The 26,337-nt window shown below is 41.6% G+C and overlaps 2 protein-coding genes across 6 annotated transcripts in view; both read right to left on the bottom strand.

Annotated features, from left to right (window-relative positions):
• Positions 1-26,337, bottom strand: part of DIS3L2 (DIS3 like 3'-5' exoribonuclease 2) — a 228,516-nt gene that overhangs the window by 177,173 nt on the left and 25,006 nt on the right. For all 4 annotated transcript variants that reach the window (XM_072142472.1, XM_072142473.1, XM_072142475.1 and 1 more), the window contains 2 exons: positions 21,848-21,901; positions 6,609-6,710 (listed from right to left, as the gene is read on the bottom strand). In XM_072142472.1, coding sequence (XP_071998573.1) covers positions 6,609-6,710; positions 21,848-21,901 — 156 coding nt within the window. The remainder of the gene's footprint in view (positions 1-6,608; positions 6,711-21,847; positions 21,902-26,337) is intronic.
• Positions 13,086-16,323, bottom strand: LOC140122070 (uncharacterized). 2 transcript variants are annotated; one of them, XM_072142470.1, is made up of 3 exons: positions 14,210-16,323; positions 13,828-13,923; positions 13,555-13,749 (listed from the first exon to the last, which is right to left on the bottom strand). In XM_072142470.1, the coding sequence occupies exons 1-3, from the start codon at positions 16,321-16,323 to the stop codon at positions 13,698-13,700; spliced, it is 2,262 nt and encodes a 753-aa protein (XP_071998571.1). In that variant the 3' UTR covers positions 13,555-13,697. The 2 variants fall into 2 exon arrangements, with proteins under 2 accessions (XP_071998570.1, XP_071998571.1); XM_072142469.1 differs by having other exon boundaries at positions 13,086-13,749; positions 13,828-16,323.

The raw sequence follows: 26,337 nt of genomic DNA, 5'->3' as shown, positions 1-26,337 counted from the left end.
ATCTCTTGTCCCTGCCTTTCCTTTGTCCCAGGAAGGTGTGGTGGTGTATTCTTATCTAGTGGAGATGGGGAACAGCCCATGGGAAAAATATGATCGCTTTAAATGACATAAGGGCTCAAGAAAATAGATTTCAATGCTCTTGCAATTTCTCTTCACAAATCCCTTCGTGCAACACCACATATCCTGGCAGGAAGTATTTGTGATAAGATTAAAAGAAAAGAAAATGGGTGACACTTTAATAACCAATTCTTATTTTAGTAGAAAAAAGATCCCACAAGTAAAAAAAGAATGGATTTTTTTTTTATTAGTTCTTAGTTAACCAGAATTATAAACATACCTCTACCATAACAACATAGTCCAGGGATCCTACTAATAGTACAACAAACCAGGTTATTCAAAGCCAATTCTATACTTTTAAAGTTAGATGATAAGAAAATCGTGGGTCATTTAAGTTAAAGACCATTTTAGATACTGTATACTATACATCTGGCATGCTTCCATCTGACCTTACATAAAATCAGCCAATCGTATAGATTTAACATTAAGGCCTTAAATTAGCAAAAGTGGCTTTATTCTCTCCACAAAAGTAGCAGATAGCAGATATTGCAAATATGGATTAAAGGCAGGTGGTAGACGTGAAAATGTATTTTTTCTGATATGAAGGCCCTATACAAAAGCAACTACTACAAAAGATACTACTGGTATGTAGATTGTTGTGGCACCAGTAATCTTAATCTTTCCATTTAAAGCACACTGTGCGCATGCACTGCCATCGCAGCAGGTATTACCTCTTCAAAAGTCTAATCTGTAACAGAAGAGGCACAGGACCTGTAGTACCATGCATCTTTTCTATGTGTCAGGATGTGTTCCATGTGCGTAGTGTACAAGTTCATGACAACTATACCCTGTAAATAAGATGGCGGCTGATGGCTGGTTCAAACAGCAACATCGTTGTTTAGTAAATTAAATTATTTTATATTGTTCCCTTATAAAGAATGGCTGGACCATTATACAACCTCTTGTGTCACCCCCTCATCCTCATAGTCTGTAAGCTCTTGTGAGCAGGGCCCTCACTCCTATTGTTCTATATGACTGTTCTTTGTAATGTAATATATAGTTGTATATGTCCCCTATGATTTGTAAAGCGCTACGTAATTTGATGGCGCTATATAAATAAAGATTATTATCATCATTATTATTAAAAAGGGTTTGCGTTTCTACATGGGCTACTCCAGGGTGTAAGGATTACACAAGCATTTTCCTACACTGGAAATCCTTTATAATTTATTAGGAACTACGATAATTTCCCACTTACGATACGGGGCGATTTTAAATTTTGTTATGGATTATTCTAGAGATCTATTGAATTCAAAAATTGAAACCCACCCATCTACCTTTAACCCCTTAATCCCAAAGCCACTTTTCACCTTCCTGACAGGACCCATTTTTTCAAATCTGCCCTGTGTCACTACAAGTGGTTATAACTTTGGAACGCTTTAACATATCCAAGTGATTTTGAAACATGTTCTAGAACATTCAAAATGTTCTACTTTTTCCACACAGCCATAATGGCAAAAAAAAGAAATATCCAACATTCAAATGTCTACTGTATGCATCCGTGTTTTTTTTTTTTTTTTTTTTTTTTTATACATACTCATTTTTGTAAGCTGTTATGGGGCTTTGAAAGTCAGGTGCAATTTTTCACATTTTCATAATAAAAATGCAAAATACTGCTATTGAACGACCAGCTCAGCTTTCAAGTCACTTTGAGAGGCCCAAATAAAAGTAAAACCCCATAAATCACCCCATTATAGAAACTACACTCCTCAACGTACGTAAAACAACTTTTATGAAGTCTGTTAACCTTTGATTTTGTTTTAACCCCTGTAAAAAAATTAAGATGCAATTTCGAAATTACATTTCTTTGGGCTAAATGAATGGTTTTTCATAAAATGTACAAGTTCTCAGTGGATAAAATACCAAAACGCTCCAAAGTTTGATCCCCAATCTCTCCACCCTATATGTGGTGGTAACCTGCGGTATGGGCACACACACACCAGGGCATCAAAGGGAAGCTGCGCCATTCAGTGCAGATTGTCAATTTAATGGCTATACAATATTTTTTTGGCAATTTGGACATACAAGGGCTTATTTTTTGCAACATGAGATGCACTTTACAAATACCGTATTTTCCGGGCCATTAGGCGTACCGGAATATAAGGCGCATTAGTCCGATGCGCCTTATATATGTAATAATTCCATATATAAGGCGCATCGGACTATAAGGCGCAGGGTCCGGGGGCGTGGCGGAGGTCCGGGGGCGGAGCGGAGACCCGACGGGACGCGACGCGGAGAAGAAACGCGTCGACGCGGGGGAAGGTGAGGGGGAGGTGGAGGAGGGCAGCGGACCATACTTACATAGGTCCCCGCTACCGGAGACAGCAGATCTCCAGCGGGAACTGCAAAGCACGCGGCAGAAGTTGTTCGTGCCGCGTGGTCTGCAGTTCCCGCTGGAGATCTTTTTTTTTTGATCACTTTAGAACATTTTTGTGAAAAATTTTCATTTTTCGTGAGTTTCAGGTTTTGTTTTCACGGCGTTCACCATATGGGTCCAATAATGTTTCTGACTTATGGAACAGATTGATATGGACGCAGCGATACCAAATATGAAGGGGGTTTTGGTGAATTTCAGGGTTTTTTTACTTCATTAGATGTGTATAGGGAATGTTTGTTTAGGGGACTTTAACTTTAATTCTTTATTAAAAGTGTGTTTAATTAGTGTTTTTGATTAATGCTCAGTGTGTCACGGCAAGAAGGCAGGGCCCAGCTCCGGAAGAAGATCGCACAGCCCTGGGACACTGGCAGATCCTGGGGCTGCGATCGGGTAAGCCCTGCTGGGGGTTCCAATTCCAGTAACATGCCCCCGACACTGCTGTCAGCAGTAAAATAAGGAGTGGCGCTGCTATTCAAGGAAGAGGCTGTGGTGGGATTGCAGATAAAAATCTGCTTTTATCCAGATGTAGCTTTTTTGCGCAATTCTTTTCAACCTATTACTTTAGTTATATCAGTAATAGAAAAGTTTGGTAAGGTGTCTGGTCTCGAAATCAACTGGAATAAGTCAATGTGGTTGCCTGTAGATGATGCAGCTAAGAATATCTCTACATAGGACAGGAATTTGGTAAACATTGAGCAATTTTCTTATTTGGGAGTCATATCTAATAGTGTAGGGTATTTCCATAGGCTTAATCTCCTCCCTCTAATTGAAAGTCTTAGAAAGAAGGTTGCATGTTAGAAGAGGATTCTACCGCCTCAGATATTGCACATGTTAATCACTTCTGCCATATGGATTGAGGAGTCCTTTTTCAGACTGATTGACATTATTTTGAACGATTTAATCTGGAGCAGGGGAAAAAAAAAGTAGGAATTACGATGAGTTATCTGTATGGTCCAATAGGAGAGAGAGGATTAGGATTACCCTTCTTTTGAGGACATTGCCTAGCTGTTCAATTGAGCAAGCTAGTAGGCTAGCAGGATGATCCTGCACTTCTCAAATTTCTTGAAAGTTTACTACATAGGGAAGATCGGCTCGGAAACTACCATTTGCAGGGCTCTGTTTAAAGTCTGGAAAGATGAGAAAATGGATGTCTTATTCATTCCAGATCAAAGATCCCAGAAAATTTTGAGAATCAAATACATTGGAAATAACAAAATTTTCTCTTCAGTGACTGTCTGCAAAGTTAGAGGTTATATGGGTTAAAAGACTGATCTTATTAGATATTTTGTTCATGCACGGGGAGACACAGAATTAGACTTAAATTATATGAGCACAATTGTTTATCACTATTGCGTCTTTTGGACAAAAAAAATTTCAAAAATTTATAAATACTTGATTACGAGTTTTACAGGAGGGTATTTAATCACAACTCTAGAAAAAAATGGACAAGTGATATCGGTACGATTGAGGGGGATAAATGGAAATTAATAAAAACACCAAAATTAATTTAAACTTATAGAACCATAGAATAATTCACTTCATAGAATTTATTATACTTTTTTAGATCTATTCAAAAGATGTGATTCTGGCAGACTGTTTTTGAATATGTTGGCGATAAACTGCAGATTAAACTTGATCAATTTTTACCGCTATTTTTGGTATAATTGAGAATATTTAAAAGTTTAGGTAAACTCAAATTGATTAATACTGGGACTGTATGTATATTACGGAAGTGGGGTGCAAAACAGCCCCCAAATAAGGTTAATTTTTTTTTTTTTAAGCGCATTAAGATATATGAATTGTACTGGTAAAGAGCTAACAGCTCTGGAAATAAGGGGTTGAGGATATGAAATTGGATATGGTGTGGCTTTTCTCTCATTCAGAGAGAAAGGTGTGGGGCATAATATGTTATATTGTTACATGGTTTATTTTACTTTGATATTTTTAGATGCAAAGTCTTAAACCCCTTAAGGCCATAGTCATTTTTTTTAGCTTAAGGCTCAGCCCCATTTTTTCAATAATCAAACTTTTATTCTACAGATTCTTATGGACACTAATTTAAAAGTCTTAAAAAAATTATTTTATTGAATAACTTTTTACTAGTTCCACCATGGGACATGAACAAGCAATCATGTGATTGCTTGTTCATGATATACTCTGCAATACTAATGTATAGACTTTATAGACTGCATCTTTCAGGAACTGCCTGCAGACTTCCCTGGGGTCCTGATTGGATTTCTGGGCAGCCATAGCAATGATCAGCACCCCATCTCTCCCCGAAAACAGCACAGGGGGTGCGTTCGAGGGGTAGAGACACCTAGAAGGCAGTTTGAATGCCACTGTTGCGCTGACCGCAGCATTTGATGGGTTAAACACCCGCAATCAGAGCCCATTCTGACCTTGTGTTACACTGGGGTGTCGGCTGTTCGATACAGCAGGCACCCCTTGTATTCTGACGCCCGCTCGTTCCGATTTTGAGCTGAGCTGGCATCAGCTCAATGTCCGATATATCGGACCCAGAGCGGGAAGGGGTTAAATATTTTTTAAAAATGTAAAAAAATGGGGGAAAAAGGGGGCAATTTAGATCGCACAATGAAAGCCAGAAAAATAGCCCACAAGAAAATCCTGCTAACTTGTTTGTCAACTTCTCTGCACTTAGAATTTATTCAGCTTTTTAGTACCTGACATGGATAGCTTACACTACTAAAAAGTAAAATTTTTCCTGATAACAACAAGAACCCATACATTTCTGTACATGGAAGAGTAAGAGTTGTTATGGCAAGTAGTCATTGTAGGTTAAGAATAATGCAATTACAGACAATGAGGAACTCTGGCGGCTCCCATCATCTCCCATCAATGGTTTGTCTCCAAGACAGAATTCCAAGACTTCCGAGCAGAGTGTGTTGTATAGTTTTCTGCTGAATGGTCATTTATAGAGTTCCATTGTATACTTGCCTTTCATGCACTGCCAGGTATTGTGATACTAAATCATTAACAATCTGAAGTTTACGAGTTCTCTTGTCCTGTCCCTTCATGAGGAACAACAGACAATGCAGTATAATATAAATAAGGACAAATTGTATGCATAGAAACATTAAGTAGGAGTTAAAAATGCTATAGATACCCAAGTAGTCAGGTCTTTTGAAGATCCCTATAGCATAGTACTATGGACACTATCCAGTCAAAGGTCCATTGATATTTGCATTTCAACAGTATAAGGCTATATTCACCTGGACGTATAGGGGGCGTATATACAGCCGACCTGTACATGTCCCCCATACACTTCCAAGGCCTAAGCTCAGTGAACACTACCATTTGAGAACATGCTGCTTGAAGCCTCAATGGAATAGAACTGTTGATAGTTTGGCATCATCTTGGGCTCATGTAAAAATATTAACAGCATGATGAGGAGGATGCATAGATCAATTAGAAGACATAATTTCCTGGTTATAACACTGGTAATGAATTTTTCCATTAATCTCCATATTCAAGATCAGAAAGTCATAAAAAGTAAGAAAGTTTAGCTGTAAGTTAGATCATTATTGATTCACCATGAAATCTAAATATTCCTGACTTTTTAGGATTATTGGAAAGTGCAGAATCTAACTACTTCTTATGCACATTTGCAAGATTAAATCACAACATTGCCTGTGAACAAGCATTGGGACATGCATTTTAACCTGACCAATACAAATGAGGTAGACTCACAGATGGAATAAGGAGAGATGAGAAATAAATATGCACCTGCAAACTATAGAGCGAAAAACAAACAAAATGGGCACTGATTTTATTTATTTACATAATTAAGGAGGGAGTTAGGTTTTTTAATGGCCAGTACAAAGACAGTTTTCAGTGGTCTTTGATTATGGGGGTGGCATTTTTTCTCAGCTCTAGAAACCCCACGTAGTGACATTTTACAGCAGCCTAATGGCCATAAGCAATAATTAGGGCTAGTGACTGTTGAAAATGTAAAAGAAAACTGAAATGGTATTTTTCAAACAAACTCAATGCTTGCTCTTACACATTGCACCCTGTTATTTTTGTTGCCTCCCTCTTAACTTTCTATGTTCTCATCTATAAAATTTGATAAATGGGTACCCAGTACAGTACTAACCTTCCACTGCTCACGTGGAAGCAGTTTCACAACCACAATATCACCATTCAGAGCTCTATTCCGGGAAACTACCCCATCAATAAAAATGTCTCTCAGACCGTCCTGAAAAAGAAGGGGAGAAAGTCATTCATAATTACTCAAATGCATAGCTCTAATTATATAAATCAGTATAAGACCCATATGTCTTGACATATATTATAGGAGGGATTATTGAGGAATGATTTGCAGAAGGCCGTGCCATGTAACTCAGTGATACAGCAAACACACTCAAACATCTGCCATTATTGATTTCCTATTCAAGATTAATGCTAAACTTTCTTATACAAGATATGTCATTCATTGTACCAACTATTTAACAATTACCTTCCAATACAGTTCTGGAAAGAGACAACCATGATTAAACACCACCCACCCTCCTTGTCAATTTCCAAAAACTAGAAAGAGTAGCGATTAGTCAATGTAAAGTTTTCTAAAACTATTCCAAATCCTGAAGTGTGTTGACTAGTGCTGAACTTTGGCATAGTAGTACAGGTCTACTGGATTCAATCTGAGGGAGAGATTTATCAAGGCTTGTACTGCCACAAGGCCAGGAATTGCAAAGTTTCCCTCCAAGCCAAGAGAGCAAGAAGAGTAACAGTAGACTAGCACACTTCTTGTAGCTTGTACCAGTTTCTAATATATGCTAAGGTGCAATTCTACCCAAATTTAGGGCCTGGCTTAAAACCCTTCACCCACCCTGCCCAACTGTGGGAAAAGGAAGAGGTTTAGTCAAGTAATAAAAATATATACACTTAAAGTCTGCAGAGATAAAAGCTGCTGAAAAAGAATATTCACTTGCCTCTGCACTGGAGGTTGGAAACCCATTGCTCACGCTACCCTTTCTATACATCTTTTAGGTCATTTGACACCTGTGTTCTTGAATCTTGATAGCAAGATGGAATTCAGCAGAAATTTAAGGCTAAAGCTCATTAAAAAAAAAAAAACACCCCTCACCTGATTGTGTCACCACATTCCAACCAAACTACTGTTCAAGAAGCCTTCCAGCCTATTATTTTACCTATTATATTTTTTTTTTTCTCCGTTGACCAGTCAATGCAGAAATTGCCCCGGGAGCAATATGCACATAATGCCTTTTGACAACACTGGGTACAATCCACAAAAAACAGAGGAGAGAAGTCAGATTTATTCATGCCACTGCCTTCTGGACATTCCCCTCTGCTATCCCTTTGAGAGCTGCGGAGGGGTAGTACATGTGCAGTTCAATACACTTACACCAGCTGAGGAAAGGAATTACCCTTCTCTCTGGCGCAAGAGCTGCCCTCTGCTACTCATGAGAGACGGCCTTCAGTACTAAACAGAGGGGAGAGTCCTGACAGCAGGTTCTTGAATAAGCCAGACTACTCTTATTGGCATGTGTAAATCAGATCCAGCGATGTTGTCAAAGACCTGATTTAACCCCTAGGCGCACCAGGACGTTATAGTACGTCCCCGGGGCTAGATGCTTAGCGCACGGGGACGTTCTATAACGTCCTGCTTCTGGCACCGGCTCACGAACGGAGCCGGTACCAGAAGCAGCGGCTGTCAGCTGTCTAGTACAGCTGACAGCCTGTGCTAACACCCGCGATCGGAGCCGGCTCCGATCGCGGGTGTTAACCCCTTACACGCCGCGGTCAAACATGACCGCGGCGTGTAAGGGTGTTTGCGCTGTGGATCGGATCCCCCGTGCGGCTTACCGGGGGATCCGATCCACTTCTGGGCAGCTCCGAGGACTGGCATGTGCCCCGGAGCTGCCCGGTCTCCATGGCAGCCAGACCCCTTCCGGGTCTGGCTGTAAACTGTCTGAGCATGCGCAAGCTTGCTCAGACAGTTTACACTGCTCTACAATAAAATAGTATTGTAGAGCAGTGTATTGAACTTAAACCAGTGATCAGAGCATCACTGGTTTAAGTTCAAGTATGTATAAGTAAAAATATGCAAAAACACTTAACACTACACATTACAATAAATAAAAAATAAATACATAAAATATAAGCCCCTAAAATCACTTAATAAAGTATAAAAAACACAAAAACACAAAAAACCCCGCATATTTGGTATTGCCGCGTCCGTAACAATCTGTATAATAAAACAGAATCGTTACTGGACCCGCACGGTACACGCCGTAGAAAAAAAACCGCAAAAACGTTCCGAAAAAAGATCATTTTTAAATTATACCCTATCAAAAAATGCTCTAAAAAGTAATTTAAAAAATGTTATGCACTCCAAAATAAGCCCACTAAAAAGAACAACTCTTCTCGCAAAAAATAAGCCCCTAACCAGATTTGTCAGCCGAAAAATAAAAAAGTTATGCATATGAAAAGATGGTGATGCTAAAATGAACAAGATTTTCTCCAAATTGGTTTTTATTCAGTACAATTGAATAAAATACACAAAACCCCCACATATTTGGTATCCCTGCGTCCGTAACAATCTGCATAATAAAACAGAATCGTTATTAGGTCCGCAAAGTGAACCCCGTAAAAAACAAAACAAAAAAAAGCTCCAGAAAAAAGATCATTTTCAATTAATACCCTATAAAAATGCTCTAAAAAGGGATTTAAAAAATGTTATGCACTCTAAAATAAGACCACTAAAAAAAACAATCCTTCTCGCAAAAAATAAGCCCTTAAACAGATTTGTGAGGCAAAAAATAAAAAAGTTATGCATATGAAAGACGGTGATGCTAAAATTAACAACATTTTTGCCAAATTACTTTTTATGCAGTAGAAATGGGAAAAAAATAAAAAATCTATATAAATGAGGTCTTTTTGTAATCGTGGCGACCCATAGAATAAAAATAATATACTATTTTTATGGTATGGTAAACGGGCAAAAAAAAAAACCCATAAAAATCTTCCTGAAAGTGATGATTTTCATTTCCTCCACCAACAAAGAGTTAATAAAATCTCACCAATTAGCCCATAGATTCCCCCAAATTACGTACCAGAAAAGTGCATCTCATGTGGCAAAAGAAATAAGCCCCTATAGGTCCTCATTAAAAAAAAGAAAAAAATTATAGCCTGTACAATGTGACATAGAAAATCTGCTCTGGATGGCGCCTCCTTCCCTTCTATGCCCGGCCGTGCGCCCATACAGCAGGTTACCACCACATATAGAGTATCCGTGTACTCGGGAGAAATTGGGTATCAAACTTTGTGGAGCCTTTATTCATTTAATCCATTGTAAATGTTTAATTTTCCACCCAAAATGAGTGTATTGTGAAAAAATATTACAATTTGCAGACTCCACCTCCATTTTGTTTTAACCCCTATAAAACACGTAAAGCGTTAACAAACTTCTTAAAAGTGGTTTTTCATACGTTGAGGTGTGTAGTTTCCACAATGGGGTAATTTACGAGTCTCACTATTATTTAGGCCTCTCAGTGTCAATTAGAAGTTGAGCAGGTCCATCTAAATGCGGGTTTTGGTGATTTTACAAAAAATGTGAAAAATGATACCTAAATTCTGAGCCTCATAACATTCTAGTAAAATATGTGGAATCTTAAAAAACCATGCCAACATAAAGCAGACATTTTGGAAATGTAAGTTATGAATTTATTTGGGAGCTATGACTATCTGCATCAAAAGTAGAGAATTTAGAACGTTGAAAATAAAGAATTTTTCCAAATTTTTTCCAAATTTTGTTTTTTTTCATAACTAAACACAAAAGATATCATCCAAATTTTTTAACTAATTTGAAGTACAATGTGTCACGAGAAAACAATCTAAAAATCCCCTGGATATCTCATAGCGTTCCAAAGCTATAACCACTTATAGTGACACAGGTCAGATTTGAAGAATGGGGCCGCGTCCTTAAGGCCAAAATAGGCTGTGTCCCCTAGGGGTTAAAGATTGCCTCTGGGACAATGGAGGGGGGGGGGGGTTCAAGTTGTTATTCTTATGAAGAGCAGAGAGGGGTGGCCTTGTCAGTATGTGGCAACATAATCAGATGACAGCAAGAGGGCATTAACAGAGGACAAGTTAGTATCTTTCATAACTTTTTTTACCGCCAGGAACTATTTAATAAAGGTTCATGAAGAGATACTCATGATTAGGGTGTTGCAACCACCACTTCCATAGCCAACAGTATCAGTGCAGTCCCTTTACAAGATATATAAAAAAAATTGGGCGTGTGACATTTTTGGATTTACATAAAGCCAATTCAGTACACAGACTTTACTAAAGGTAATGGCCATGCAACATGCCATGCGATGGAGAAATCACTTTGCCTGGTTCTCACTTCTTTGCACCAAGAAGCTCTTAAACATTGCATTTATCCCTTTCCTCCCCGTTGTGTTCAAATGTGTCTGAAGTCAAACATAATTAGTTTTGTGTGGCGCCCCTAAAATGAGGAAAAATAAAAGCCAGATGCCAGAAGTAATGACATGCAAATCACTTGCCAGCTCATGCCAGGACAAGTTGCTAGGAGGCCTTGTTAAACATTCAGTTCTACTTTTTTAGTAGAACAATTTAGGGAACATAAAAAAAAAATTAGCACTGGAAAACTGCTAAAACTGGAGAGATAATACACTCAGATTGGCCAAAACATTTTATAACAACTCTTGGATTTGTAACAATATTGTGAAAGCACAGTAACCAAGCATTTATCCACTTCACTTTGCCATGCTAAATTGGTACAACCAGAACCCTCTGTGTGGTCAACCGTGTTTGCATTGTGTTTTGTAAAAGCAATGCAAACTCCTAGAGGGTGGGGCTTGGCCAGTGAAACGCCTGAGAGCCATAATCACCCAGTGATGTGCATGTACAAAAGTAGTACACCGGGCGCTTGCATGGCGTTTACAAACTTTTCCAGTGAAACATCTATGATCGCTAACATACACCAGTTTTAAAATTTGGAAAAGGAAAAAAATAAATAAATAAAAACGGTGCTGGTTACTGATCGCATGCATTTCACCGAAAACAGACGCGATAGTGCCAAGCCCATCCACCAGGTGTTTGTAAAGGATCAGCAACAAATATAACTGGACCACAGAGGAATGCACAAACAATTTATACCAAGGAGAGCAGATATACACATAATTGTGTGCCAGGCCAAACAAAATCATTTGTGGGGCGAAAACTTCCTAAATACCAATAAAAATAAAGTCCTGTTCATGCCATGAACAAAGCTTAAAATTTAGAGAACCGGTCATGCAAGTTAACCCTCACAAAATAAAGTTTTGATTAAAAAGCGTTGCCCTTATCCCTAAATGGTTCTTTTCTACGGCTGCAATGTTACAAAAATTAGTTTGTAAATTCATATGCAACTCATTCATACTAATTGAATAATGCTTATTTACTTGCATTGCCCTCCCTCCTTCCCAAGTCTGAGTGCTAACATTCTGCCATATGCAACATTTAGAGCTTTGTTATATCATTGGGCACTTAAAGTCAAGTAAACACAACGACATTAGTTCCTTTAGCTTCCAAACATTAGCAAACTAAACCATGCATACATCTGATCACATGAAATCACAGCATGCCTCCATGGAATTCAACCCCTCCACATTCTCCATGGAGGCATACTGTGATTTCATGTGATCAGATATGTGTATGGTGGAGAGTTTGTCATGTGACTAGGGTGACATCACAGGCCCTTTAAACGTGAGCATACTGAGATAAGCAAGGAACATGGGGAGGAGTAGCAGGACACACCCCCTCTGATGACAGTAAATATAACAAAGTTGATTTATGTGGATATAAGGAAAACCATATTCAGCTAAGAAGGAGGTCAGTTAATAGGGCTCTATAGGAACCGGTCACTAGTTTTATACGTGAAAATGTGGTGACAGGCTCCCTTTAATTGTGTGACTTCATTGAAGGTCCTCAATTTTACTTTAGGTGGATAAAACTGGAGCTTTGGGTCAGTAATGTGTAACCAGCGGTCACCACTGACTGGACATTAAAACTGTTAAGTTAAATGCTGTTGTAAGCAAAATCACCCCATGTATACAGGATAGATTCTCCAGACAATGGAGAAATCCGTTTTAAGACCATGTATTATGGCTAAGTTTAATGCTCCCATTATAAGAGGGTTGCTTATGTATGCTTACAATGGAGAACAAGACATATCCTAGTAGTGTATGGAGACACTGAGATAAGTTGTCTTGTCCCACCACTCCCCCATTAATGCAGGAGGAGGAGTAAACAGCAGCCTGTGATTGGCTACTGCTATTCAGGGAGTTTTCCCAGTGATGCGGCAGTCCTTGTTGACATACGCTCTGGAGTGAGGGTGGAAGCAGGTTGTGCGATTGCTGCAGGAAGGACTGGTGTATTTTACAAAACAGATGGAAAATCATGAGGAAAGAACAGATACTGAAGCAACATCTGATGATATCAACCAGGAATTTAAACCCTGTGTGCAAAAGGGTCTTTCCAAATGGACAATAAGGCATACTGCCATACTTGTTATATAAAAATTGTGAATTAGATTACTCACCGGTAATTCTATTTCCGTTAGTCCACCATGACGGCCCAACCTGGAGGATGCCCCTTGACCTCTGCAGGGACAGGAAGAAGAGAGGTTAAATGCTCCCCCCCTTGCATCCTCCCGCCAGTGATTACAAAATAACCATGCTGAGGAAGATACAACCAGATTTATTTAGTATGTTTGCTCCACATACAAAGGAAAATTATCTGGAAATAATAATACAAAGAAAGGAAGAAATCCAGCTGGGGGGGAAAATATATAGGCCGTCATGGTGGACTAACGGAAATAGAATTACCGGTGAGTAATCTAATTCACAATTTCCGCTTCGTCCCCCATGACGGCCCAACCTGGAGACTTACAAAATTAGTAAGCTTTTTTAGGGAGGGATTACAGCCTGTAACACCTTGCGTCCAAAAGATAGATCTTTTGACAAGTGCAAGTCCAGCCTATAATGCTTGGAGAATGTAGTGGATGAAGACCACGTTGCAGCTCTGCAAATCTGATCTAGTGACGCTCCTCTTCTTTCCGCCCAAGATGTGGACATAGCCCTGGTCGAGTGAGCTCGGATTCCTGCTGGTATCGGGCTTTTCTGTAGGTCGTAACATGAGGCAATTGCCAGTCTCAGCCATCTTGCAATAGTCGCCTTCGACGCCTTCCTCCCCTTATTTTTCCCCTGGAATTGGATGAAAAGGTTAGAGTCAATACGCCAGGCCTCTGTAATTTGTAGGTATTTTAGGACAGAACGTCTTACATCCAAAGAACTCCATTCGCGTTCTCTTGCCGAAGAAGGGTTCTCACAGAAGGAGGGTAGGATAATCTCCTGATTCCTATGAAAGTCGGAAACCACCTTGGGAACAAAATTTGGATCCAACATCAACACAATTCTATCATCTAGAATTTTCATGTAGGGTTCCCTAATCGATATAGCCTGAAGTTCACCTAACCTTCTAGCAGAAGTGATGGCTATCAGGAAAACTGTCTTAAGTGTCAGGTTTTTAACACTGGAGGAATCAATAGGTTCAAATGGTTCCTTCATTAAGGCATTCAAAACTAGAGTTAAGTCCCATGCTGATGATTTTTTAACAGTCTGAGGCTTTAACCTAGAGGCAGCTTTAATAAATCTTTTGACCCACCTGTGCTCGATGAGAGGCTGGTCGAAGAAGGCACTAAGCGCCGACACCTGGACCTTCAGGGTGCTGGTAGACAAACCCAACTCCAAACCCTTTTGAAGAAATTCAAGCACCTGCAAAATATTAAGGTTAGCTTGGGAAGGTGGACTGTCCTTACAGAAGGAACAGAACCTCTTCCATATCTTATGATAGATGGCAAAGGTGACTGGTTTTCTACTTGCCTTCAGGGTCTTGATGACTTCAGATGAGAGTCCCTGAGAGCTTAAGAAGCTGGATTCAGGATCCAGGCAGACAGCTGTAATTTCCCTGGGTTTGGATGATGGATTGGACCCTGATGTAGTAGGTCCTCTGATAGCGGAAGAATGACTGGATTCTCTGGTGACATCTTCTTCAAGAGTGGGTACCAGCTTTTCTTCGGCCAGTTCGGGCAGATGAAGATGGCTCTGGTATTTTCCTGAAATATTTTCCTCAGGACCCTGGCGATCAGGGGAATTGGGGGGAAGGCGTAGACTAGTGGAATGTCCCAGGGGTGAGAGAAGGCGTCCAGCCGTTCCCTGTTCTCCCCTTTTTCCAGAGAAAAATAATGCAGGCATTTGGTATTCTCCCTTGTTGCGAACAAGTCCACTAGAGGATAACCCCACAAAGATGTTAGCCGCTGGAAGATCTCCTCCTTGAGGCTCCACTCGTTTGGTAGGATCTTTCTTCTGCTTAGAAAGTCCGCCCTTGAATTCTCCGTGCCTTTTAGATGAGTGGCAGATATTGACAGAGTGTGTTGTTCTGCCCACAAAAATATTTTCCGAGCTAGGGTACTCAGGAGAGGAGACCTGGTTCCTCCTTGTCTTTTTATGTAGGAGACCGTAGTTGTATTGTCTGATAGAATTAGGAGGTGTTGGTGGGCAAGAAGAGGAGTGTTCGCGCTGAGTGCTTCCCATACTGCTTGCAACTCTCGGAAATTTGAGGACCTTCTTGTAATCTCCTCTGTCCAGGTACCCTGGGAAATTTGCTGAGGCATCACTGCCCCCCAGCCCCTCTGGCTCGCGTCTGTCTGGATTGGGATGTAAGGGCTGTTTGACCAGAAGATCCCTTTCCTCAGATTTCCGTCTTCCAACCACCATAGCAGGTCCTCCTTGACGGCAGGTGGGATTGGGATTTTCCTGTCCAGATCCTCCTGTTTTCTGTTCCAGGATCTTAAGATCCATCCCTGGAGTATTCTGGAATGGGCCTGACACCAGGCTACCGAGGAGATGCAGGCTGTTAGAGAGCCCAGAATCTTCATAGCTTCTCTGATAGAGATGACTGATTTTCTCCTGAACCTTGTTATCAGATCCTTGATGTGGTCTCCCTTGTCCTGTGGAAGGAACGACATTTGGTAAACTGAGTTCAGGTTTACACCCAGGAATTTCCTCACAGTAGCTGGGGAAAGTTCTGACTTCTGGTAGTTTACTATTCATCCCAGTCTTTTTAAGGTTTCTAGGGTGAGATCTCTGGAGAAGAGTAAGCTCCCCCTGTCTTGGCCAACAATGAGTAGGTCGTCTAGGTACGGGACGATCAGTACGTCCTGTAGTCTGAGAGACGCCACCACCTCTGCCATCACCTTTGTAAAGGTCCTTGGTGCAGATGATATTCCGAAGGGGAGTGCACAGAATTGAAAGTGTAGTGTAGCACCCTCTGGAGACAAGACAGAAAACCTTAAAAACCTTTGTGAGAAATGGTGTATAGGGATGTGATAATATGCATCCTTTAAGTCTATAGTGCACATTAATGCATCTTGGTGAATAATGTGTGTGGCTGATCTTACCGACTCCATCCTGAATTTCCGGTAGACGATAAACTCGTTGAGACCTCTCAGGTTGATGATTAGTCGGTTTGTGCCGTTCGGTTTCTTTACCAAAAAAAGAGAAGAGTAAAAACCGGATTTCTCTTGATCCTGTGGAACAGGTATAATCACTCCAGAAGACAAAAGAGAAGTTACTTCTTGCCATATTAAACTGTGGGATGTAAGTGACATGGAAGGTGAAGGTGGCATATATTTCGTAGGGGGAAGTCTGAGGAATTCGATGTTGTAACCATGCAGTAATATATCTAAGACCCAGGGATTTGAAGTGACCTTTGTCCATTCTCCTCTGAATCTTAGCAACCTTCCCCCTACTATGGCATCATTGTTTTTTGTTTCTATTAGGGTCTGTTGGGGTGGAGAACAGAAACCCTCTCCCTTTACCTCCTTTCGGGTAGCTCCAGCGTCCCCTTTTCCCTTTATCCTTGTAGGAATCCCTTTTGAAGTCTCGAAAGGGCTGCTTCTTGGGTATCGATCTCTCAGGAAAGCCCTTTTTCTTATCTGATGCTCTCTCAAGTATAGCATCCAACTCTGGGCCAAACACAAACTCCCCTGAGAAGGGAAGACTGCACAGTTTTGCCTTGGATCTGATGTCCCCGTTCCACTGTTTTAGCCACAGCGCCCGTCGGGTAGAGTTAGTAAGTGCTCCCTCCTTTGAAGCGAAACGAATTCCCTCGGCAGCAGAATCTGCGAGGAAGGCTGTAGCAGATTTCAGCAAAGGAAAGTTCTCCAAGATTGTTGATCTCGGAGTCCCTTCCTTGATGTGGGATTCCAACTCATTCAGCCAGTACAGCAAGTTCCTTGCGACTGAGGTGGAAGCCAAGTTAGTTTTCAGACTGAGCATGGAGGTCTCCCAGGCCTTTCTCAACAGGGAGTCAGACTTCCTGTCCATAGGGTCCTTTAATTGGGCCGCGTCCTCAAAAGGAAGGTCGGTCTTCTTTACTATTTTGGTAACTTGCACATCCATCTTTGGACAAGTGTCCCATACTTTAGACTCCTCGGGCTCAAAAACAAGTCTCTTTTTAAAGTTTTTGGACACGATAACCCTTTTTTCTGGCTCTTGCCACTCCTCAGAAACCAGCTCCTTTAACGTGTCATTCAGGGGAAACACCCTCTGGCGTTTTGCCTTCAATCCCCCAAATAGTTCCTCCTCCTTAGATCTAGGGGGAAGAATCTCCTCGATTTCCAAGGTCTGTCTAATTGCTTTTAAGAGACCATCGAGTTCCTCGAACTGAAACAGATGACGTGAATCTTCTGTTTTTTGTGAGTCCGCAGGATCATCTTCTTCTACGTATGAGCATGAGGGAGCTTCAGAATCATCCCCCCCCTCAGATATAGAAGAATCCGGCTCCACTCTAGGTTTTTTACACGGTGGAGGCCTGGACGTAGCAGCGGCCACTGAAGAGCTTATTTTCTCCTCGATAAACCCCTTTAATTCGTCTAAGAAGGATGTCTTTTCCTCTCTCATAAAATTGTCGATGCAAGACTTGCAAATCGGCTTTTTGTAAGAGTCGGACATAGAGTGGGCACACATGTTGCACTTTCTAAGCCGGCTTTACTCGGGTTTTTCAGACCTGCTCGTCTTATCCCCTTTATCCTCCTTGCCTTTCGTTTTAGACCCTTGGTCTTTCTCCTGAAAGGGCAAGCGGAGGATAATAAATGACCCGCTATTTTACACACAGTAAAAAACCCAAACCTGCACAAAATCCCACTTACAGAAACCGGAGGATGCAGGAAGGTAGGGTCTGCCTCGTCAGCCATCATAAAAGCCGTGGAAGCGCACAGGAAAATTCAGAAATACACAGCACAGGAAACCAGCACCGCAGCGTCACACACAGATCTTAGACCTGAGATCAGCGTGACTACCTGCTCCAGGTGACCTTAAATACCTTAATGGGGAGCCCATCCCCCTGTAGACTTCGCCTGCGCCGTGCTCCCGTTCCCAGGGATGCATTGCGGTCCTGTGAGCCGCCACTTCCGGTCGCGACCGGAAGTCGTCATCGGACCTCGAGGACGCCGGGAATTGTAGTTTTTTCGGCCGCCGCGCGCTCACACACGGATCGCGGAGCGGCGGCCAGGACGAACGGACTGGAAGGGCGGCGAAAGGGAGGACACAAGGCCGACCGAACGCCCCAGCCCGCCGGGATTTAGCCAGCCAGGACTACCCGTAAGTTTTACTTCGTCCCCCCCCCCCCCTGGAGGAGAGAGGGCACCTCTCTTGTCCTGCCTCGGCAGGGACAGGAAGAACACTGGCGGGAGGATGCAAGGGGGGGAGCATTTAACCTCTCTTCTTCCTGTCCCTGCAGAGGTCAAGGGGCATCCTCCAGGTTGGGCCGTCATGGGGGACGAAGCGGAAATATTAAATATTTTGGCTGCCCATCGCAAAGCCCTGATATTATTCCTATTTATGGGCAGGTGCAAACAAGGTGGCCTACAAACATGGCGCAGCTACACCAGTTCTGTCAGGAGGAATGAGAAGCTTGTGGAAGTATCCAAACATTTTGGCCCACGTCTAAGTTTAAGGGCAATGGTACGGAAAACTAATGCTCTCTCCCTGCATCCAGGCACTTCTGATTTCAGAGTGAGAAAAACCATGAATATGGGTCTTAAGTAGATGGTTGAAACCAGAAGTATACATACAATATATTAACTTCACCCTTATGCCACCCCATGAGAAGGTACAATAAGTGCCTTAATGAGTAGCCAGGTTCACAAATGAGTTACACTACCAGGTATCTTCAATTGGACAGTGTTTAACACCTGGTTTTGGTCATAAAAGTGTTCAAAGTGTTACAAGAGACAAGACCATTTCAGCGAGTATATGGAACATAATGTTCCTTGAGACTCTGGAAAGCAGAAACAATCAGATTGGGACAAGAGTTACAGCAGCTGTATGTGCTGCCTCCCATGACTTGATGCAGAAAGACTGCAGACCTATTTATCGAGGGAGAGGGCCACCACAGGGAACAGATTTTTGCACATGGTGATTTTATTCTGATTCTTCACGCCCCTATAAGGTTAGCCCTAGAGGCTTTACAAACTCACCAATAATGGGGTCAAAGACAGATGAGACATAATTAGAATGGAAAACCTTTATTCATAGACGCACATAATGACTCACCCCTGTTATCACCGTCAGCAAATAAATATTATCTACTGCATTGTGGTAAAGGCACACACTTCAGAAAAGAAAGCAATACAAATACTTTTACATAACCCTCTAAAACAGATCTAGTGTTTAGTATCATGTACCATAACCTGTGTGTGAAGAACTGATAACCAAACACTGATTTACACAGCAGAAAACCACCAAACAAATACTATATTCACAGTCATCAACTTTTTAGCTCCTGTGTATCAACCCCCAGTGAAGGATTCTGTGGGAACCAGCGATATCATCTTGTTTAAATTGGATATGTCAATTAAATAGGTCTTTCACTTTATATCTGAATAAACACTGTAAATTGGCTACCGAAACAGAGCAGAAATAGATGGCAGAATAGCTTCAAGGGAGATTAGTTTAATTCACTGGAAAATGAAGACTTCTCAGCAGGGATACATGAAAAGAGTCCAGTTACACCAAGTGGTGGTCCCAAAACAGCAGTTTAAGAAACTAGTCTGCATTTTCTGATATTAAAATGAGAATGTGACTTAGATAAACACTAAATATTACAGAGTGTGTGTGTATACACACACATACATTTTAAACAGACCATCCTCCACAATAAATTTCACAGCTAGAAAGACGGAATGGAATAAATATAGCAAGATACACCTTTCTGTCCAGCTGTAGAGCAACATATATGCGCAGAAGAGGCCACAATGGCTTATGGAGGACAGATGCAACTGTATGGAATCCATCCCAAGCCTCCACTTTCAAGCGGGAGGGGCTGAACCATAGAACGTACGCTACTGAAGGGGCAAGGTAACTCAAGGCAATCTGGAGCACTGGAAACTTCCCTCTAGAGCTCTTCAGCCCAATTAAAACGAAGCAGCAATACAACTTTAAAGGGATGCCCAATATAAAGGTTTTATTCACTTCAACACATTAGTGGGACAAATTTTTCCCACCAATCCAATAAAGCCTGCTATTAAACGGTTACAAGTCCTCCCCATATGACCTAAAAGCTGCCAGTGAGGTCCCGTACCTTAGCTGCAGCAATTTTTCCAGATATTCAGGTTAGCATATTTGACCCCTTTAATCACGGTATGACAGTTTCCTCTAAGCTGACAATGAATCGCCCCTTATTTTGACTGGGAGCTCTGTGTCCCTTCAAATAGGGGACAGTCTGCCAATGATCAACTACAGACAAAGTTCTATTTACTTATAGGAAATATTGTGTCACATACTTCTCACATTACCACATTTAAAGGACACCTGCCATCAGGTCTGTGTCACTTGTCCTGTCACTACTACCTGTTGGAGCAGCTCACAAGGATTCCATCCCAGCCTTTATCTAGTCAATTCATACATTAATCATTGTAAAATCATCTTTTCTTTATTATGTAAATTAGGCTGGTCACATGGTCAGAGGCAGTGATGTCACTCCTGCTTCCCCCCCCCCCCCCCCGCCCTCTCCTCCCCCTGCTCGTCTGGTTAGTGCTTAATCTTGCTTTACCATACATAACACACAAAGCGCGAAACAATTCGTCCCTGATAAAAGAACGCATCCTCCTTCGCTACCCTCTCCTGTAAATGGATCAATAAAGAAAATAATTTTACCAAAGGTGGTGAGTGCCAACTTTTTTCCTACCACGAAGCTTATGTAAATGACCTGTCACTACAGTTAGAGCACCACACCGAAGTCTAGAAATCTACAGTTTGATCTCCCTATAACCTGTATGCTGAGTCTTTGCCTCTTTGACAACACAGAAGTTATTACAATAGTGCCCCTGAGCAGCCTCCATATTCACATGTATAGTAAAGAATTGCTAGTGTGTGCTGCATCTGCTGACATGCTGCATCCTCCTAATACACAGACATCCGCTACACAAGTACCTGACAGGTTCTGCTATAACATGGCTGCCTGGAGCTGCTGTATCTCTCCTATACACACACACACACACAGACTGCAGGGGGTGTGGCCACAAGCACCAGGAAGCACATCATTATACAGCATCACCATTATACAGGCTGTCTTTCATGCACTGGGGGTGTGGCAGTGCCTCCCACTCATGAATAAGCTGGACAGCTTGAATAAGCTAATGACTCATAGGACATTTCACAGGTCATTAGCATACAGCATTAGGACCTCATTGCTTGGGTTTACAGGCATGTTGAGGGATAATGAAGGGAAAAAAGCAATGCTCTCTAATGGCAGTTAATGAAGATATATTTAGTTTAGGGGGGGTTATTTTGCCGGACGGGTTCTCTTTAAAGGGAAAATATTGGAAGGGTTACTAGAAGACTACAGAAACATATGGGGTACATTCTGCAAATGTAAAGGGTATAAGACCTTCAATGACATAACCCTGGTCACATGATACGAAGTGTTTAACGGTAAGGAGGCATAAGGCATGAGGAGGAGTGGTAGGTGGGCCAAACAGGACACCCACCCTCTGATGCCAGGTAGGATAAAATAAGAGTTGATTTATGGAACTGTAAAAGGGAAACAATTTTTTATGTAAAAGAAAGGTGTCAATTTGTTGAAAGGGCTGTAGGGGAACCTGTCACTCGCTGTATTTGTAAAAATGTGGTGACAGGTTCCCTTTAAATGATAGATTCTAATACTTTTGTACATACAGTGGAAACAAACTTTAGTTTGAAAACTTGGTAAAAACACCAAACAAAACAAACACATTCTTACCGGTGAAGGCAGAAACGCTTCATGAAATTTCTTGGGGTTGATCCTAAGGGCACCCTAAGGATAAGCAGATACACATGATTAGCCACCTTAAAAAAAATAAAAAATAAATAAATGCAAATAAAAACTGATCGTAACAGAATAAAAGGTTTTTGGACAAAGCCAGCCAAAAGTGCATTTGTCAAGTCCAGGTTACAAAAAGGGATAACTTTTGTCCGTTTTATGCCATGGCCAGAAAAGCAGGGCAAAATCCACTGAAATTACCAAAGAGTCAAGCAAGTAGTGGACCGAGTCAGACAACCAAGCAGACCATGACACAATGGAAGTTGCTACCTTTAAAGTGGACCTGTCACCCAAAATTTCGGCACTTGGAGCCGCTTACTAAAGTAAGCAGCTCCTAGTGCTTTAACAAACGCCGCAGTGTTAGGCTGCATATACACACACACACGGGAGATGTATATACGGCTGACATACGTCCCCCATACACTTCTATGGGCTCACGGCATGGTACAGGAGCAGCACACGTGCGGCACCATACCGCTCCGTAGCCCGGGAAAAGATAGGACATGTCCTATATTTTCCCGTATTACGGCGCCATGGCCCATAAGTTCCTATGGAGAGGGGCAGGGGTGAGCAGCACTCACCCCCTCTCCCCACGCTGCCGTGTGCCCACCGTGCTATGGTGTGGCGGGCGGCGGAGCGAGCGGGGCAGTCTGGGGAACAGGAAGCACCTTGGACCGCTTTGCGAGCTGTCCGACGATTACATTGTACCCCGCTGCAGTGTTAGAGGGATAGCGTTACCGGAAACCTGCGGCGTTTGTTCACACATTTTTAGGCCTACAAACCACTTCAAATAAAAAATGAACAAAGAATCTGAGCCCAATACCCCGACACAGCAGAATGGTAGGGCATCAAATAGAGATGGCATTAACGCCTCTACAAGCGTCTGACGCATGTAGAGGCAGTTTTACCCCTCGAAAATCTCCTGATGTGTATAAGTTTGCATTTCATCTGTCTAGGCATGGAGCGGCAGCCTCTTCATGTCACTGCTGTAGCTCACAGCCGATAGAAGATTGTGACCGAAGCTCAGCTGAGCCGTACAGGCACCGGTCACATGACCAAAAGCAGAGTAGACAGGCGGGAGGCAGGGGTATCGGCACTCGGCAGCATTGAGCTGAGGGAGAAGCTTCTTGCTCTGTGCCGAGTCGGTTACTGTAGCAGCTCCGGGGAGGGGCAGGGAAGCACATGTCAGCCAGGACCAGCTACTACTCAGCTCTGCAGTTAGTGTCCTCATCCAAATCAGAAACATTGAAAATTATGTACGTTTCTGATGTTTGTGTTTTCATGTAGTGCGCTACGTGTGTATGTAGGTGTGATGTCTGATCTATATGTCAACATTATACATGTAAATAAACATGCACACAATGTATGAATGTAGTGCCTTACTGTGTTTGCTTTCACAGTACTATGGTTTGTGTTAAAACACCCATCCTGACCATGCACTAATAGTTCCCAGGTATACATCCTTTTCTCAAACCACCAGCCTGGCCATGAATTGACCTACTTGCTCTTATACCAGTGTCTACATCACCTGATATTCTGAAATCACACTCAACTGCAGGGATATACAATTGTTTTAAAGAAAAAGGAAAAAACCCGGCATTTACATTGACTTTGGCTTGCATTTTTAAACGCAAAAGGGCAGGGCTTGCACAAGGCTTTTGTGTTTTCTAAACGCAAAGTAAGTGACTTTAGAATCAAAAGTCAGACTGCGTCTTTGCTAGTAAGGGACTGTTAAACAAGATAAGATTAAAGGACATATACCATAAGGATGAAGGATTGTATGCAAATGAGCCTGAAAGGCTCCAGGTGTTAATGGAGCTTGGATCCCCTCAGGCTCATTTCTATACAGTCTTTAATCCTGGTGGTAGAGGTCCTTTAGCTTTTTTTAAAAAGCATTGCTTCTTGAGTTCGACTGAGATAATTCACAAGGCAAATATTTGACCCCTCTACTGCCACGCCTCATTAAAGAGAACTTTATTATTTAATAATTGTTTATTATTAAATTACAGGGCTATGGGGCTTGCAGTCACCAGGGTTGAGTGGGTTAAAATGAATTTGCATTGTTTTATGCAGATGTCTGTAGCAGCACCCATAAAACATTTCAGGATCAGTTTAATCTGCTCAGCCCTGGTGCTTTACCTCTCTGGCTTGCTTATTGCCAGAAATTACAGTAGGAGGTCCAGGGAGTGGGTAGAATCATGTGCCATCAGAGTCCACCAAGACCCTGGTCTGAGAAAATCCGATCAGGGACATTAGAAAGCCAGTGGTACTGCCCTGGAATTATGGGCCTATGGGGGGCAGTGTTTGATCTATATAATAAACTGGTCTGCTGACGTTCCGTCCATAACCAAGATTGCACTTTTATCTATGCCACTTGGTTCCATTTCCTCAATTTACAAAAAAAAAAAGTTTGAGTCACTATGTCTGCAAGTAGACAGATTATTCCTAGACCATGGAAATATACAGCTCCGCCCACTAGAGCCCAATGGGACGAGGCAATGAACCACGTTATGAGAATGTAAAGGAGAGCCACGGAGCACTTGGTAGATTTACAGATCTCTGGGTTTACTACGATTTGGTCTCCGTGGATTGACTTATAGCTCGGTGGAGTTCAGCCCTTGGATTTCAGGGAGTTAACTTTATTCCTGTGGCCGCCCTGTCGTTCTGGCAAGTTATTATTTCTACCTATATGACCATGAAGCCAATAGCCATCTTTTCTCTCTTCACATTACTTTTGTCCCAATGCATTTTCTTGTTCCCTACAATTCCCCTTATTGTTCTCTCCTTCTGTGGCCTCTTGATTCTCTCTCGTTTAGGTCACCCCTATTTGCTCCATGTATACCATTATGAGTGGGCTAAGCCTGCTAACACCGTTTTGGCTTATTCCTTGTAATAAGAGTTTGTAATTATTGCTTTCTCTTGTTTATTACTGGTGATATTTTTTTTGTCTACTCCCATTGCAAGCCTATGCATAATGACAATTCCTGTGCCCAGAACTTTTGTATGTTATACAATTTAAAATGCATTGAACAAGAAAAAGCCAGTGGTACTGAGAAAAGGGACACCTATAACTGCATTCAGTTACCTCAAGAGCCACACAACCCCCTTCCTCTGTCTCTACTCATCTCTGATTGGTGGAACTGGTCACATGCTCAGTATCAAACCACAGGAAATCCGGATGTTGAACAGATTGACTTGGTACCAAAAACGTACTCAAAGTTCAATACATCGTGCAACCAAAGTGTGAGTGGCAAATTCCCAATTCTAAGACTAAAACCACCTTAACAAGTATGTACTGAAGCCTGGTATACACTTAATGTGAGACCATCACAGAGCAGAAGAGTCACAAATGTGGCATACACTTTACACAGAAAAAAAACTAGGAGAAACTAGGAATTTAAGCATGTTTTCAGACACTTAAAATTAGTTTGACAAAAAGGGGGAGTGGCTTCAAAAGGAAAAAAGTGAACTGCATCAAAAATTAAGCCAAACAATAAAATTCATAATTTCATGTCCATTTCTGCAAAACCCTAATTCACACATCTCTGATATAGCAACAGTTTGTGAAAGTACAGCTATATCTAGGTACCAATCTACTCGCTATACATGCATCATATTTCTGTATTGCCATACATGAATCGTTTTGGACGACCAAATACCTAATAAGACATGCACTATATTTATACTATTTTATTAAAGTAGACAAGATAAAAAATTCCTTTTGAGAATGACCAAGCTGGGATACAAAATGAATGGACCTGAGCCCATACAACTGACAGATGTTATACCTTATACCATAATTCAAGAAGTCTTGTCATTTCTCATGCTGTTTGCACAAGTCCTATCCGAACTAGCTCAGCAGAAAGGTGCAGGCAATACACTAGACCTATTGGGCGCCTGCATATATAAACTTTGGCCTCAGCACCTATCCAAAACCGGACATAGCAAATGTAGCATCTGCACAAGACCAGTGCAAGAAATACTTTCACTAAACAATACTGTTACAACAAGACTAGTGGGACCAACTAGATTAACATCCTAAAAACTGTATCAAAGTACACAGTAAAAGAAGGGATCGATACTTGGAGTCAAACAGAAGATAAGGTACAGGCAGTCCCCAGGTTACATACAAGAGGTTCCATAGGTTTGTTCTCAAGTTGAATTTGTATGCAAGTCAAAACTATATTTTGTGTAATTGCAGATCCAGACAAAATAAAAAAAAAATTATGCCCCAATGACAAATGTAGTTTTAAAATTTTTTGCTGTAATTGGTCCAAGTATTATCAATAAAGCTTAATTATAGACACTTTACTATAGTCCCAGATTGCAATGATCAGCTGTAAAGCATTCAGAGAGCTTCAGAGATCACAGTGGGCAGAGGGGTCTGTCTGTAACTAGGGGGAGTCTAAATTGGGTATTCTTAAGTAGGG

This window comes from Engystomops pustulosus, chromosome 3 (assembly GCF_040894005.1).
Source record: "Engystomops pustulosus chromosome 3, aEngPut4.maternal, whole genome shotgun sequence".
In the NCBI taxonomy this organism is placed as follows: Eukaryota; Metazoa; Chordata; class Amphibia; order Anura; family Leptodactylidae; genus Engystomops; species Engystomops pustulosus.
This window is presented reverse-complemented; position numbering and strand designations above follow the sequence as displayed.